The sequence below is a fragment of the Lytechinus pictus genome, chromosome 8 (genome assembly GCF_037042905.1).
Source record: "Lytechinus pictus isolate F3 Inbred chromosome 8, Lp3.0, whole genome shotgun sequence".
Lineage (NCBI taxonomy): Eukaryota > Metazoa > Echinodermata > Echinoidea > Temnopleuroida > Toxopneustidae > Lytechinus > Lytechinus pictus.
Genome location: NC_087252.1, coordinates 5,460,841 through 5,475,357, shown reverse-complemented (window position 1 = coordinate 5,475,357; position 14,517 = coordinate 5,460,841). Strand labels below are relative to the sequence as shown.

At 36.3% G+C, this 14,517-nt stretch overlaps 1 protein-coding gene across 1 annotated transcript; it reads left to right on the top strand.

Moving 5' to 3' along the window:
• The first annotated feature begins 1,289 nt into the window (after positions 1-1,289).
• LOC129267450 (uncharacterized) lies at positions 1,290-13,831 on the top strand. The gene is made up of 4 exons (XM_064103055.1): positions 1,290-1,361; positions 2,816-2,980; positions 12,901-12,975; positions 13,615-13,831. The coding sequence occupies exons 2-4, from the start codon at positions 2,824-2,826 to the stop codon at positions 13,638-13,640; spliced, it is 258 nt and encodes an 85-aa protein (XP_063959125.1). The 5' UTR covers positions 1,290-1,361; positions 2,816-2,823; the 3' UTR covers positions 13,641-13,831.
• The last annotated feature ends 686 nt before the right edge of the window (positions 13,832-14,517 follow it).

Here is a 14,517-nt window from a genome sequence, read left to right as displayed (position 1 = left end):
AGCTTGAATTATTTGGGGGATATAATAACACAGTCCACCCCCCCCCCCCCCCCAATCTGAAATATTGTCGGTATAAATCCCCGATCGACAACCATGCTTGGGTTTGATTGGCTAAGCATTGATACTATGGTAACTGTCGGATAAAACTTTACTCGTCTAGAAAAACGTCAAAATCCTTTGACGCTACTGACGATAACAATAGACATGATGTCACCAAAAAAAAACATCGCCTGGGCATTCCTATAGTCACATATAGTGTGGATTCTTCCAACGATCACCCCCCCCCCCTCCCCCTCTCCCCTGAACAACCGAGTCTTGTATATACAAGACTCGAAATTTCAATCTGGCCGACATGTCTCCTACTAATCATTTACTTACCCAGGACTTGGCTATATTACCATTGTTTTCAATGTCTGAGGGATAATCTATTGATTTAATCATTAATTTAGTTTTATCTCAACAGAAAAGCCACATCAGTAATTTAAATACTGTTTTACAAGGGGGCGTTGTATTGAATAGAGGTATTATTTTAGTGAATGAATATGCAAATACATTAAATGAATGTTATACTGTATGCCAGGCATTAAAAAACAATCAGCTGATTTCAAAACAGCGATAAACTATCATAAGATGACCTGACACTGTGTGTCACGAATGGCATTAAAAAACAAATGATTAATTTCAAACAGTGATATTATTTGTTAAAGAAACAAAACACCGTGATTTAAACATATTACAAGCAGAGTCTTCCTGATGGGTTAATCGTCGTTTACACTTGACCGGAACATAAAGGTCAGTCCGATCCAAGTTCATCATGAAACTTGTTAGATGAATCAAATTTAAATGAATACTTCCATCGTGTAAAACATCAAGCACAATCTAGCTTATCATGACGTCTTTATTACATAAACCAATGGCCAATGAACACTGTACAAGAACAGCTATCTTGAAACTGTTTTTTTTCTTCTTGAAACTGTTCTTTGGTGCAGGACAACCATTTTAAAATCATCATATCCTTAAAAACACCACAATGATCGAGTCAACCTAGTCGTGAAGTATTTTATTACAAAAAGCAATGGTTCATGAACACTGCACAAGGATCTTTCTTGAAAGTTTCTTGTAAATTACTGTTATCACTTTGAAGCTGGCCAGTCATTATTAAATCGTTATTTACCCTGTTTACTACTCTGTCATATTTGGATGGGCAGCGATGCAGTAATGCTGATGATGATGATGGTGGCAAAGTTAACCTGAAACAGTATATAAGAGAGCTGTTTCATGCATTGGTCAGATCCATCCAGAACAGAAGAGCATCATCAGCCAGATTGTCTCCTATCCTCGACTCAACTAATAACCCAAGAGTAAGTAAACATGACTTATTTCTTTCCTTTTCTCAAAATATATTGGTCATTTTTTCATATATTTCTTATCTGGATGCTGAATATTAAATACCGTCGGATGGTTTGGTAAAAAAAAAAAAAACATTCACAGGGTACCACTGGAACGGTTGTTAAATGCCCAAGGTACTGTCCTAATTTAATTGTTTAAAGGGTAAAAAAGTCTGTATTAAACTATTCTAATGCCCAAAGAAAATTATGTGTATTATTTGTTTTATAAGATAGTGATGTGGATCATTTGTATTTGGTTAACCATTCTCATCTCAAAAGACTGTCCATAGATTAAAGGAGTCATAACTAAAGGATGCGACCACCTCCGCTCCCTCCCCGCTCCACGAACGCAGACGATCGCAACAAGCCGTATTTATTTCATCTTAACATGAATAAAAATATGTGTAAAATTATTTAGGGTGGGAAATAATGACTATATAGGGTCATGCTTTGATATAAGTCATGGACGACACGATATCTACTTTATGAAAAATATGACACAACGATCCTTTTTGTAATGCGTTCTGAGGTTATTTAATTATTATTGATGGAGTTTGGATGCATGCAACAAATTTTCCCTTACCAAATGAAGAGTTTAATTGCAAAAGGGGTTAGGCACACTTTTACCATTCCGGGAAAACCATGTTTTTTATTCTCACTTACTGCAATATTTTATGAGAAACTGAATTGTCATGATGTACTACCCTATCATGTGAACATAACATTGGGTATAAAAGAAATCTACATGTCTTCATTTTTTTCTGTATATTCTTTTAAAAAAATCATCACTGTGGACCTAACCCCTTTTGCAAGTAAAGTGAAATGATTCTAATCTATTTCGATTTAAAAAAAGGGATTTTTCTTTGCCACTTTTATTCACGTTTTCATGTGAATTTCAAATTGTCTTTGTTTTTATCAGAACGACTAAAAATTTAGAGGTTTCGAGACAGAGAACAATAAAATGTATGAACAATGGACCTAACCCTTTTTGACAACTGAGCTCTTCAGAATAGGTCCACTCCAAGAATTTTTTTTATTCTCCTATATTGCAATATACTTATGCGAAACTAAATTTTCATGATACCCTACCATGATATCATAAAATTGGGTATAAAGAAATCTGTCTTCATATATATACTTTTTTTAATTGTGTGGAACTAACCCATTTTGCAACCAAATTAAAATGGACCTAATCCCTTTTGAAAAAAGGTGATTTTTCTTTGTCATTTTAGATCAATTTTTAATGGGAATTTCAACTTTTCTGTCATACCACCTAATAGAGCTACTAACAATCTATACATTGAGACAAAAAAAAAATCAAATTTGATGAAAAATGGACCCAACCCCTTTTGCAAGTGAGCTCTTCAAATGTTTCTACTACAAAGTGCACTGACTGTTTTTGTTTTATGTTCATATTTTAAACCAAGAACCAATCATGAAGGTCCTTATTGCACTCATGGCCCTAGTTGTCCTTGCCTCAGCTTTCCAAGAAGAGGAGATGGATGCTGATGTTGCTTTCATCAAGAGAGATCCAGTACTCCAAGATTACTTTATGGCTGAGAAGAGGGGAAAGGCCATGAGGAAATACAAAGGTAAAATTTATTTTGTAGTCCAGCTATCTATTTGCATGGATTGACTTTGAGTATACATGGGAATCAGTTAAGTAGAATGTGAAGATGAAAGGTAGGAAAGTTTTGTTTAACCTTCAGTTTAAAATAGATAAAAAAGAACAATACTTATCTTAAGCATTCATTGCCTGTAGCGAAAAGAACAACTTGCGCCATGTGCCCTTTTTATTAACGTAACTATTAAGTAATCGATCAAATTTCTAAAATGATGTAGATCGCGCTGTCTCAATGAAAAGATACATATAATATAAATTAATTATCATATCCGATATAACATTTGTTTGGCTCTGTTTATTTATTACTTTTTTCTTTCTTTTTTTTAATATATAACTTTCAATAATAAGTCACTGGTCGCGTCAGGGGGTTGTCTATATTATTTTTTAGCCTCATAAGAGCGAATTTGAAGGGAGGGGAAAATGTTTTAATTAGTTATATTAAAAAAATGGAAAATATTCTGGAAAAAATAAGGCAAAGAAAAATTAAAACATTTTTAAATATATTTTGGGTTATGAATATTTGGTTACAGCCCGATAGACCGCGGGTCCGATAGACCGCGGGTCCGATAGTCCGCGGGTCCGATAGACCGCGGGTCCGATAGACCGCGGGTCCGATAGACCGCGGGTCCGATAGTCCGCGGGTCCGATAGACCGCGGGTCCGATAGTCCGCGGGTCCGATAGTCCGCGATGTGTGTAAAATTATGATCAGGATATAGTGAGATCCAATGTCATCAAGAGGTCAAAAGGTCAATGATACGAGTCCATGGGGTTCTATAACGATGCCGACACAAAGGACAATCGCCCCCAGAAAGCTACTTCAAGGAAAATATTATCCCCATATTTTTACCGTCGGGGACTGTTACCCCCCCCCCCCCGGAAATTTACCCTCTAGACGCCAATTACCCCTAGTACGGAGCCTTTCAAATGCCATTGACTTGACGACAAGGCGAGATTGTTATCTTGCCATGTCGACTAATAGTAGACTTGTTAAGAGGTTGAACGCTGCATTTTTGAGTACAAATGTCCCACTTGGCACAAATGTTCCTTGAGTCAAAAGAAAAAGATTCATCCAAAGAGACACGCTGTATCTATGCAAATAAGCAAGTAATTTGCATAAATTTGCATATTATGTCGATATAGTAAAAACAAGTATTTCAGAATATATATTTAACCAGAACTGCCCTAAAATTGGAAATAAAGACTTAGGGTAAGAAAGGGAAGAAAATTGTCATAAAATAATTGGGACATCCTTGTTTATTATTACCTAATTTACATAAATTATGCAAATTATAATTTAAAACAAAGTATTTTTTCATGAATCCTGAACTGTTTTATAAATAACAGCAATTAATACACAATGTCAACATTCTACATGAAAGATAATATATTAGCGAAAACATCGATATGCTTCATGACAGTATTAGTGTCTTAATTTGCTTAGAAAGAGGGCAAATATGTCAAAATGTATGACGTGATATTGCGCTAAAACGAGACCAAAACAACCTCTATTTCACAGTCACACTCACGAATCGGACAATAAAGCGATCAATGGTATGTCATTCGAGATAACACAATCTCAACACAATAGCTTCCATCGGCTTCTCGTATCGCTTTTGTTGGTGTGTCTGCCACACCGTAATCTATGGTATATACGGGCAAAATGCATTTCGGTATCGGTAAAACACTATTAATTTTGTTTTATTTGTTTCTAATTTGTTTCTCTTGGAAAATTTACAGGAGACATTGCTTTGCAGGTTACTGCTTTAATGAAACTCTGGCACATGAATCGTGACGAATGTATCCTACCTCAATCCATATTGTAACTTTATTAAAATATATATCTTTTGGAGACCCCGAAGTGGCAAAACTGCATCCCCCTGCATTCCCGCCACTTTACAAAACCAGTTTGACTTGTATAATCGACTTGGAAAAGACAGATGTATGAGACATCAGTCAACATGTGTCCTGAAGAAAGTTTTTTTTTGTTTATTTAAGCCTACGCCCACGGGAGCCCTCCGAATTTACCCCATCCACTCTCCGTATTTCGACTTTAAATAAAAAAAACCATCGGCAAGGCAAATTGCGTTTTTTGGTATAATAAAGCAACTTTTATATCTATATTTTTATATTTACATTCATCATTATTGATATTATTATAATTATTATTAATATTATTATTATTAGTATTATTATTATTACTGTTATTATTATTATTATTATTATTATTGTTCTGCCATTTGTAATAGTGCTCTAGCACAGTAAAGGCTATAACCCAACATGAGCATGCCTAGGATACCCTCTCCCTTTTTGGTTTTATGTATTAAAAAATAGTTTATTGTCTTTAGAACTCTTAAAAGATTACTTTTGTTTGTATTGATATCTTGGAATAGATTGAGGAGAAAATACTCTACAACTGACATGTAGAGGAGCTGTGTTACATTGAAGAACAGCCACACAGCCCTTTATTGATTCCACTCTATGTTAAATTTAAATATTTTTTGAGCCCAATCGGAAGAAAGATGCATTTCTACTACACAAAGTAAAGCCTCTTTGCATTCTCCTCTTAAAAAAAAAAAAAAAAACATAGAAGGCATTGTTTTATATCTCATAAAATAAGTTCGTGTACGTGACGGTGGCCTGTCGAAGTTGCCCAACCCTTTATTTTGTTTCGACAATATATATTTAGAATATCGTCTAAATGAAACCCTCATCTGGAAAAGGGCACTTATTAAAGGCAGCATCTACATTATATAGAGGCCCTGGCACTGGGAAGAGGAGGCTGAAGCTTGTTAAATTTCTTCGGACCAATATGTTACATTGAAACTTTTTTGCTTTTCAAATTTACATCAAGAAATTTAACAAGCAAATAAACAAAATTGATTGCACTACAAAATGAAGGTTTTTTTTTGGTCACGTTTTTTTTTTTTCGTTTTGTCACATCTGCCGGAATTCCAGGGGGTGCTGTCTATGGAGAATAACACACGCAGCACAGCCCCCCCCCCCCCTTAGAAAAATCTTGTGGGTGCTTCAGCCTCCGCTTCCAAGTACCAGGGCCTCCTCTATATAATGTAGATGCTGCCTTTAATAAGTGCCCTTTTCCAGATGAGGGCTTCATTTAGACGATATTCTAAATATATATTGTCAAAACAAAATAAAGGGTTGGGCAACTTCGACAGGCCACCGTCATGTACACGAACTTATTTTATGCGATATAAAACAATGCCTTCTATGTTTTTTTTTTTCAAGAGGAGAAAGCAAAGAGGCTTTACTGTGTGTAGTAGAAATGTATCTTTCTTCCGAATGGACTCTAAAAATATTTAAATTTAATATAGAGTGGAATCAATAAAGGGGTATTTTGGAACTTACGTGTGGCTTTTCTTCAATGTACCACAGCTCTTTTACATGTCAATTGTAGAGTATTTTCACCTCAATCTATTCCAAGCTATGAGTTCTAAAGACAATAAACTATTTTTGAATACATAAAACTAAAAGGGGAAAGGGTATCCTAGGCATGCTCCTGTTGGGTTATAGCCTTTACTGTGCTAGAGCATTATTACAAACTGCAAAACAACAACAATAATAATAATAATATCAATAATAATAATAATAATAATATTAATGATAATAATAATATTAATATAGATAAATATGAAATATAGATATAAAAGTTGCTTTATTATACCAAAAACGCAATTTGCCTTGCCGGTGGCTTTAAAACACGATATTTTTTTTATTTAGTGTCGAAATACAGAGAGGGGATGGGGTAAATTCGGAGGGCTCCCATGGACGTAGGCTTAAATTTAAAAAAAAAACTATCTTCTGGAAACATGTTAACTGATGTCTCATACATCTGTCTTTTCCAAGTCGATAATACAAGTCAAACTGGTTTTGTAAAGTAGCGGAAATGCCGCGGGGAATGCAGTTTTGCCACTTCGGGGTCTCCAAAAGATATATATTTTAACAAAGTTAAAATATGGATTGAGGTGGGGTACATTTGTCATGATTCATGTGCCAGAGCTTCAATAAAGCAGTAACCTGCAAAGCAATGTCTCCTGTAAATTTTCCAAGAGAAACAAATTAGAAACAAATAAAACAAAATTAATAGTGTTTTACCGATACCGAAATGCATTTTGCCCGTATATACCATAGATTACGGTGTGGCAGACACACCAACAAAAGCGATACGAGAAGCCGATGGAAGCTATTGTGTTGAGATTGTGTTATCTCGAATGACATACCATTGATCGCTTTATTGTCCGATTCGTGAGTGTGACTGTGACATAGAGGTTGTTTTGGTCTCGTTTTAGCGCAATATCACGTCATACATTTTGACATATTTGCCCTCTTTCTAAGCAAATTAAGACACTAATACTGTCATGAAGCATATCGATGTTTTCGCTAATATATTATCTTTCATGTAGAATGTTGACATTGTGTATTAATTGCTGTTATTTATAAAACAGTTCAGGATTCATGAAAAAATACTTTGTTTTAAATTATAATTTGCATAATTTATGTAAATTAGGTAATAATAAACAAGGATATCCCAATTATTTTATGACAATTTTCTTCCCTTTCCTACCCTAAGTCTTTATGTCCAATTTTAGGGCAGTTCTGGTTAAAAATATATTCTGAAATACTTGTTTTTACTATATCGACATAATATGCAAATTTATGCAAATTACTTGCTTATTTGCATAGATACAGCGTGTCTCTTTGGATGAATCTTTTTCTTTTGACTCAAGGAACATTTGTGCCAAGTGGGACATTTGTACTCAAAAATGCAGCGTTCACCCCTTTTTTCGCAGTTAACAAGTCTACTATAAACAAGCTTATGTCCGCATGGCGAGATACGTTATCCTGCCAAGTCCACATATAAAAGGTTATACGTCAACATGGTGAGATATTTTATCTTGCCAAGTCGACTTGTAACAAGTTATATGTCAACACGGCGATATATCGGGATTCTCGCCGGGACTTGTACACTTCATATCTCGCCATGTCGACATATCGACTTGACAAGATAGAATATATCGCCATGTCGAAATAATAAGCTTATTAATCTTACATGGCAAGATAAAGTATCACGCCATGTCGTCACGTCGATGGCATTTTAAAGGCTCCGTACTAAGGGTAATTATCCGGGGTAATTGTCTGGAGGGTAAATTTCCGGGGGTAACAGTCCCCGGTGGTAAAAATATGGGGATCATATTTTCCTTGAAGTAGTTGTCAGGGGATGATTGCCCTAATTGGGTTATTGTTATCGAACCCAGGCGCGGATCCAGGATTTCGTGAGAAGGGGGGCCCAAATTTGATCTGATTCTTGGCGCCCATGTGTACTTTTCGAAAAATGGCGCCCACTCCCTCCCAGTCAGGCTAACTTAAGTGCCTAAAATGGATTTTGAATTTATAAACACATTAAAAAAAGGCAATTAATGACCACTCTTTTAATGTGTTCTTGAAAAAAAAATCCATGAAAATATAATGAAATATCAATGGGAGCGCGAAGCGCGAGCGATTTTTGGGGGTTTCAATTTGGTTTAGCTTCTCTCCAGAGTAGGCCCTACTAGAATATTGTGTGAACGGGAGCTGTTGTTTCTTTACTAGTTGTTTTAGAATAGCCTTCAATAATATTAATGATAACTTCTTGGGAATAATGCAATCTCGAAGCAATCGACTCATTCTCCTCATTAGTGGCGTATTTATTCAGCATGGGTGCACGGGGGGGGGGGGTGGGGGTTCTTGTTGAACTTATGCAGAGGGCACCAAGATGAAAAAATAAATGAAATGGGAGGGGGGTAGACGATAAAGAATATCTGAGATTTTATTTTTTTAAACACATTGAGGTATTTCACAAGGCCTAAATAAATAATGAGAACGCGAAGCGCGATCTGATTTTTTTTTAATTTTTCATGTATTATATCCTGAAAGCCTAAGTCAGGGGCGGACCCAGCTTCCGCCATTAGGGTGAGGGGCCATTTTTTCACCCATATTTTCCCCGATCGGCCGCTCAAAGTTGATTTTTTTTTTTGTTTCTTTGAAGGGGTTGTCCCAGTGCCGTATAAATGAGCCAACAATTTCGAGGGGGCTCGATATGGTGTATCGCATAAAATTAATGAAATTTCATGTATTTTGTCCTGAAAATTGAACATTTTGGGCAATGTTTGTGAACCTGAACAGCGTATGTAACTAGATAATTACCACGAGCGCGAAGCCGAGCAGAAATGTTAAATATTCGTTCTGGCCTGGTCGAAAAGGGACATGTTAAGGATGTTTTGCAGTTAGCCATTAAGACGATACATATTTCAACGATTAAATAATGCGAGCGCGAAGCGCGAGCTGAACATTTTTGATATTCCAACCTAAAAAGATGAGATTTCAAATCCCCCAATGGGACATTCGATTCATGTTTGTCAATCATGAAAAAGGATGGGTAATTTTTGGTATCTTCCTACAATAATAATGCGAGCGCAAAGCGCGAGCAAATTTTTTTTGATATTCTGATTCGAAACTGGATAATTTTAGCACGTTTTGAATAAGATCAAGCTTTGTATCCTAAAAACATGCGTGCGCGTGTTTTAGAGTTAGACAGAATCCTGGCAATCTGAATACATTTCATTTTTCATCATAAAAATCAATAATGCGAGCGCAGAGCCCGAGCTGAAAATAATATTTGAAATTCCAATATGAAAAGGGTCAATTTTAGCACTGTTTACAGCACTGTGTATATATGGAAATTTGATAGCACTATATAAATAATGCGAGCGCGAAGCGCGAGCTGATATTTTATTATTTATTTGACCTAGGATCGAGACATTTTAGGCCTAAGGACATTTTGTCATCATATAAGAATGATGACTATCTTCTTTTTCTTTTCCTAAAACTTGTTGATATTTATTTCTGAAAAAGGGACAATTTAGTTATAATGAATTTATACAAATTTTATTTCATATTTATTAATCTGTTAAGCCTAATGAGTGTGTGAAATTTGTTGACAGTGCATGAGGCCTAAAAACTGGATATTTTAAGTATTTTTGTAATCATGAATATGATTCATTAATTGGTTGATATATTTTTTAGCAAATAATGCGAGCGCAAATCGCGATCCGGAATTTTTTAATGGGGCCGGGATTTAAGTAGTTTGTTATAAAATTAATATATAGGTCTACATAACCCACCAATCAAAATCACAGCGCTAGCTCATAGGCCTTTATTTATTTTTTTTACAATCGAGACACCTGAAAAGGTATATTTAGAGAATCTTATATGAAATATAAAAAGACAATACGTAGGCCTACTTGGCATATAGTGCGAGCGCACAAAATGTTGCAAATGTTGATTCAAACCATAAAACGGACATTTTCCAGAGCACTTAAAACATAAATTGGTAAATAAAACAAAATAATGAAAGATCGATGTCCGAGCTGAATTATGTTTTGTATATTGATATCAAAACTTGATATTTTAAACTACATATCAGCCTATTGAGCAAGATATGTATCTCATCGAACAGGCAATGTGAGCGCGATGCGGAGCGAAACTTTAATATAGTGACATCAAATATTTTTTTAAATTGTTTTCCAAGTCTTCTTCTGACCTTATTTTATTCACTCGTCTTCCACCTTTTATGTTTCGTCTTCTTTTTTCTCCTTTCTTTCCCCCTGTTTTTCTTCCCCCGTTTTTCACAATTTATTTGCTCTGTCAACAGGGGGGAGGTTGCCCTCGGGCCGCCTCGATCCGCCTATGTTAGTAGTTGTTATGATGAACACGATGCATATCTATTAAGAAATGAATGCGACCGCGAAGCGCTAGCTGAAAACTTTTATAATGATGAAATGAAAAATACATTTTTAGTTGTCAGGTTAGAATATCAAATATTTTCAGCTTGTGCTTCTCGTTCGCATAAAAAACTGTAAGGTCGGGATGCGTATAATTATAACTAAACAATTTATTGATGCCAGCGCGAAGCGCGAGCTCAATTTTGTATATACTGACTTAAGAAGGACTAAGGTATAATTCCTATTCTAATTGCTTGTCCTTTTCTCTTCCTTTTTTCTGTTTCTTACCCCTTTTTGCGCCACCATGGGGGGGGGGGGCAAAATCTTTGCCCCCTGGATCGACCTATGTATGTTGACTTGAAAAACACTCACACTTACATGTGGGATTGAAGCAGAGGATACATACCTCATTAATCAAATATTGCGAGCGCGTAGCGCGAGCTGAATTTGATAACCCTTTTTTGTGACCCTGAACAGGGTATCTATCTCGCTAAACAGACTTAAAACTCGAAAACATTTTTTTTTTCTGTTATCGTAAAAACGGGATATTTTAATTCAGCCGCATTAATTGAAGTTTTTTGGCAGGACATATATTTCACTATAAACAGGCAATGTTGCGTCCCCGGTCGAAAATGAATTTGCATGAAGCCCTCTAAGTTCAAGGTCAATTTGGCGCCCTCGGTTGAACATAAACTTGGCGCCCCCAAGTGAAATATAACTTAGCCCTCCCTCCCCTCTCTGAAACATGTATTTGTCGCATTATGGTCAAAATTCAAATTAGCGCTCCCCTAGTTCGAACATCAATTTGGTGCCCCGCTAGATCGAACATCAATTCGGCGCCCCATAGTTCGAACGTCATTTTGGCGCCATCAAATCGACGTCCAGGTCAACATCTCCCTCTTCCGTTTACCATCTCCTTTTCTTTCTTTTTTCTTTCTTTTATCCTCATTCCCCTTCCTTCCTTTCTCTTTCTTTCTCTCTTTCTTTCCCCCTCTTCTTTCCCCCCCCCCCCTTTCTTCTCTTTCCCCCCATCTTTTCTTTCCCCCTTTTCTTATCTTTTTGCTGTCTTTTCTTTCCCTCTTTTCCTCTCTCTTTTCTCGTTTTTCCTCTCTTCCCACTTACTCTCTCTCTTTTTTCTTCTTCTTTTCCCACTTTTCCTTACTCCGTTCTTTTCTTTTCTTTCTTTTCCCTCTTCCACTTTTTTCTCTTTTCCCCTTTACTTCTCCCTTTTTCTTTTTCTTTCCTTCTCCCTTTTTTCTCTTTTAATATTTTTTCTTCTCTCCCTCCCCTTCCTCCCTCTCTCTCTTTCTTCTCTTCTTTTCCCCTCTTCCTCTCTCTCTCTCTTTTTTCTTATCTTTCTTCCCATCTTCCTCTCTATTTAAATATTCTTCTCTTCCTTCCTCTTTTTTTCTTCTTTTTCTTCCTTTTCCTTTCTCCTTTCTTTTCTTCTCTTTCTTTTCCCTCCTCTTTTTTCCCTTTTCTTTCCCCTTTTCTTCTCCTTTTTTCTTTGTCTTTCCTTTCCCCTTTTTCTTCTCTTCCTTTCTCCTTCTTACTTTCTTTTCTATTCTCTTCTTTTCCCATCTTCCTCTTTCTTTTTTTATTCTCTCCCTTTTCCCCTCTTCCCCCTCTTTTTTTTGAGCTGGGGGTGGGGGGGGGTGAGGCAGTTCCCCCTCGGCCCTCCATGGATCCGCACCTGATAGAACCCCATGGCCTCGTATCATTTGACCTTTGGACCTCTCGATGACATTTGATATATCTGATCATAATTTTACACACACTGCGGACTATCGGACCCGGGGTCTATCGGACCCGCGGACTATCGGACCCGCGGTCTATCGGACCCGCGGTCTATCGGGATGTCCCCGAATATTTAGCCGTGGACGTCCTAATGTTCATAATACTTGGCTTGTTATTATTATATTAAGCAAATGAATCTCAAACTCTTGGCCGTAATTTTTCATGAAACACAAACTAAGCTAGTTTTGTGTGATCTGTAATTGACAACACTATAGTATCTAGACTGTTGTGATGAGACATTCATTCTTTCCATGTCCACAGAGACATGTTAATTCATTATATTTCAGTTATTTTTTTATAATTTTTTTTCAGCTTGTGAACAGCAGTTCAGTGCAGAACAAACCTGCTATTGCAATCGCCGCAACGGAGCCTTTGCTTTCTGCAGTGGTAAGAAAAAAAATGCGATGTTCAATTTTATTTGATGATAGAAGAGAATAAAAGATTATTTTAAAAAAGTCTCTATTAAAAAGACAATACCTCTAATCTTTCAGTCAATCACTAAATTGATATTTTCACCCGTTTGTCTTATATGTATATTGGTGTGTATTCTATTAAGGGGAATGACCTTGGTAGAAATTTATTAAAACATTTCTACGTATTGCTTTATTATTGGTGTAAATAAAGAAAACCATAATGGGCAAATCAATTAAGCTTAGCCGTTTTGTGGGAAGAAAGTGGCTATATTGTAAATGCAATGTTTGTAAACGCTGTGATATAGTTTACTAACATGACTTAGGTACCAAATGCTGTTTGCTATTTAAAAATGATAATGATCCTTTTATTTTACCCGTTGCCTCTCTTTTTCCCTTTGTTATCTTGTATTTTAAATATAGCTTTGTTCGTGGTTTAAATAAAGAAAACCATAATGGTCCAATCAATGAATCTTAGCATTTTTGTGGCTGGAAAGTGTGAGCAAAGGAGAAAGTGATCCTTGGGTGATGGATTTTGCAATGTTGATAAATTCATGAATTCGATTCATGCCCCTCCCACCCTCACTGACTCTTGATTATTTTCTTTTTTTCATAGGTGCTGCTGGTGGTGAAAACATGTAAATTCCAGAATTTGACCCTGACCAATGACTCCGTCTTCCAATCGATATCGAATCATATAATTATTGTAGGAAAGTTGTTTTAGAAACAGTTTTCATCCAGTGGAGCCAGCGCTGGCATCTACCGTCGAAAGAATTGGTGGAATTAACTACTAAACGTCAGTTCAACAAATAAATGCTATATGAACAGATAAAGTTCTGAGTTTTAAATATTGATTTGTGTTTGCTTTGTCAACTATGTGTGTTATCTTAATATAATGTACGTAACATATGGATGTTTCATAGAGTTGTTCGTTAGTTAAGAGCGGCTTGAAGAACGACGGGTGAAACTTTCTTACGCCATAAATAATCACCAATAAACATTAAATGGTGAGTGTCATTAACTACAAAAAGGGATCACCAGTCGTTTTTCTTTAAGCACTCTTAACTAACGTCAGCTTTATGATACTACCCCTGGTTACAAAAAAAAATAAGATGTTAATTTTATTGAGAATGAATGGACAACGGAGATAGAGATTAGAACGAACAGGAAGAGAGCAGGGGCCGCGGAAGCGGGGGGCTGGGTGGCTTCAGCCCCCCCCCCCCACTTTTTTTCCAAAACCGTGTACAAAAAACGTAAACATGACCATATGATTGTGATTTTTGCATGGTCAGCCCCCCCCCCCCACTTTAAAAACCGTTCCGCGGCCCCCTGGAGTGTGTGAGTCGTTGAAAGACAAAGAGACTGTGAGAATAATTGGAATAAAACAAATCAAGCGATGGAAATGCTAAAGTCATTCGTTTTAACACTTAAATTATGACGGTTCGGAAGCTTGATAGTGCCATTTATTTGACAAGATGATGTGTCCTCCTAACGTTTCATATCAACTTATAAAATGTTA

Excerpts from the sequence above, each read along its gene's own strand:
- LOC129267450 (XM_064103055.1), top strand. The coding sequence starts at position 2,824 with ATGAAGGTCCTTATTGCACTCATGGCCCTAGTTGTCCTTGCCTCAGCT. Across the intron at positions 2,981-12,900 it reads GGCCATGAGGAAATACAAAG|CTTGTGAACAGCAGTTCAGT; the intron begins GTAAAATTTATT and ends ATTTTTTTTCAG. Across the intron at positions 12,976-13,614 it reads AGCCTTTGCTTTCTGCAGTG|GTGCTGCTGGTGGTGAAAAC; the intron begins GTAAGAAAAAAA and ends TTTTTTTCATAG.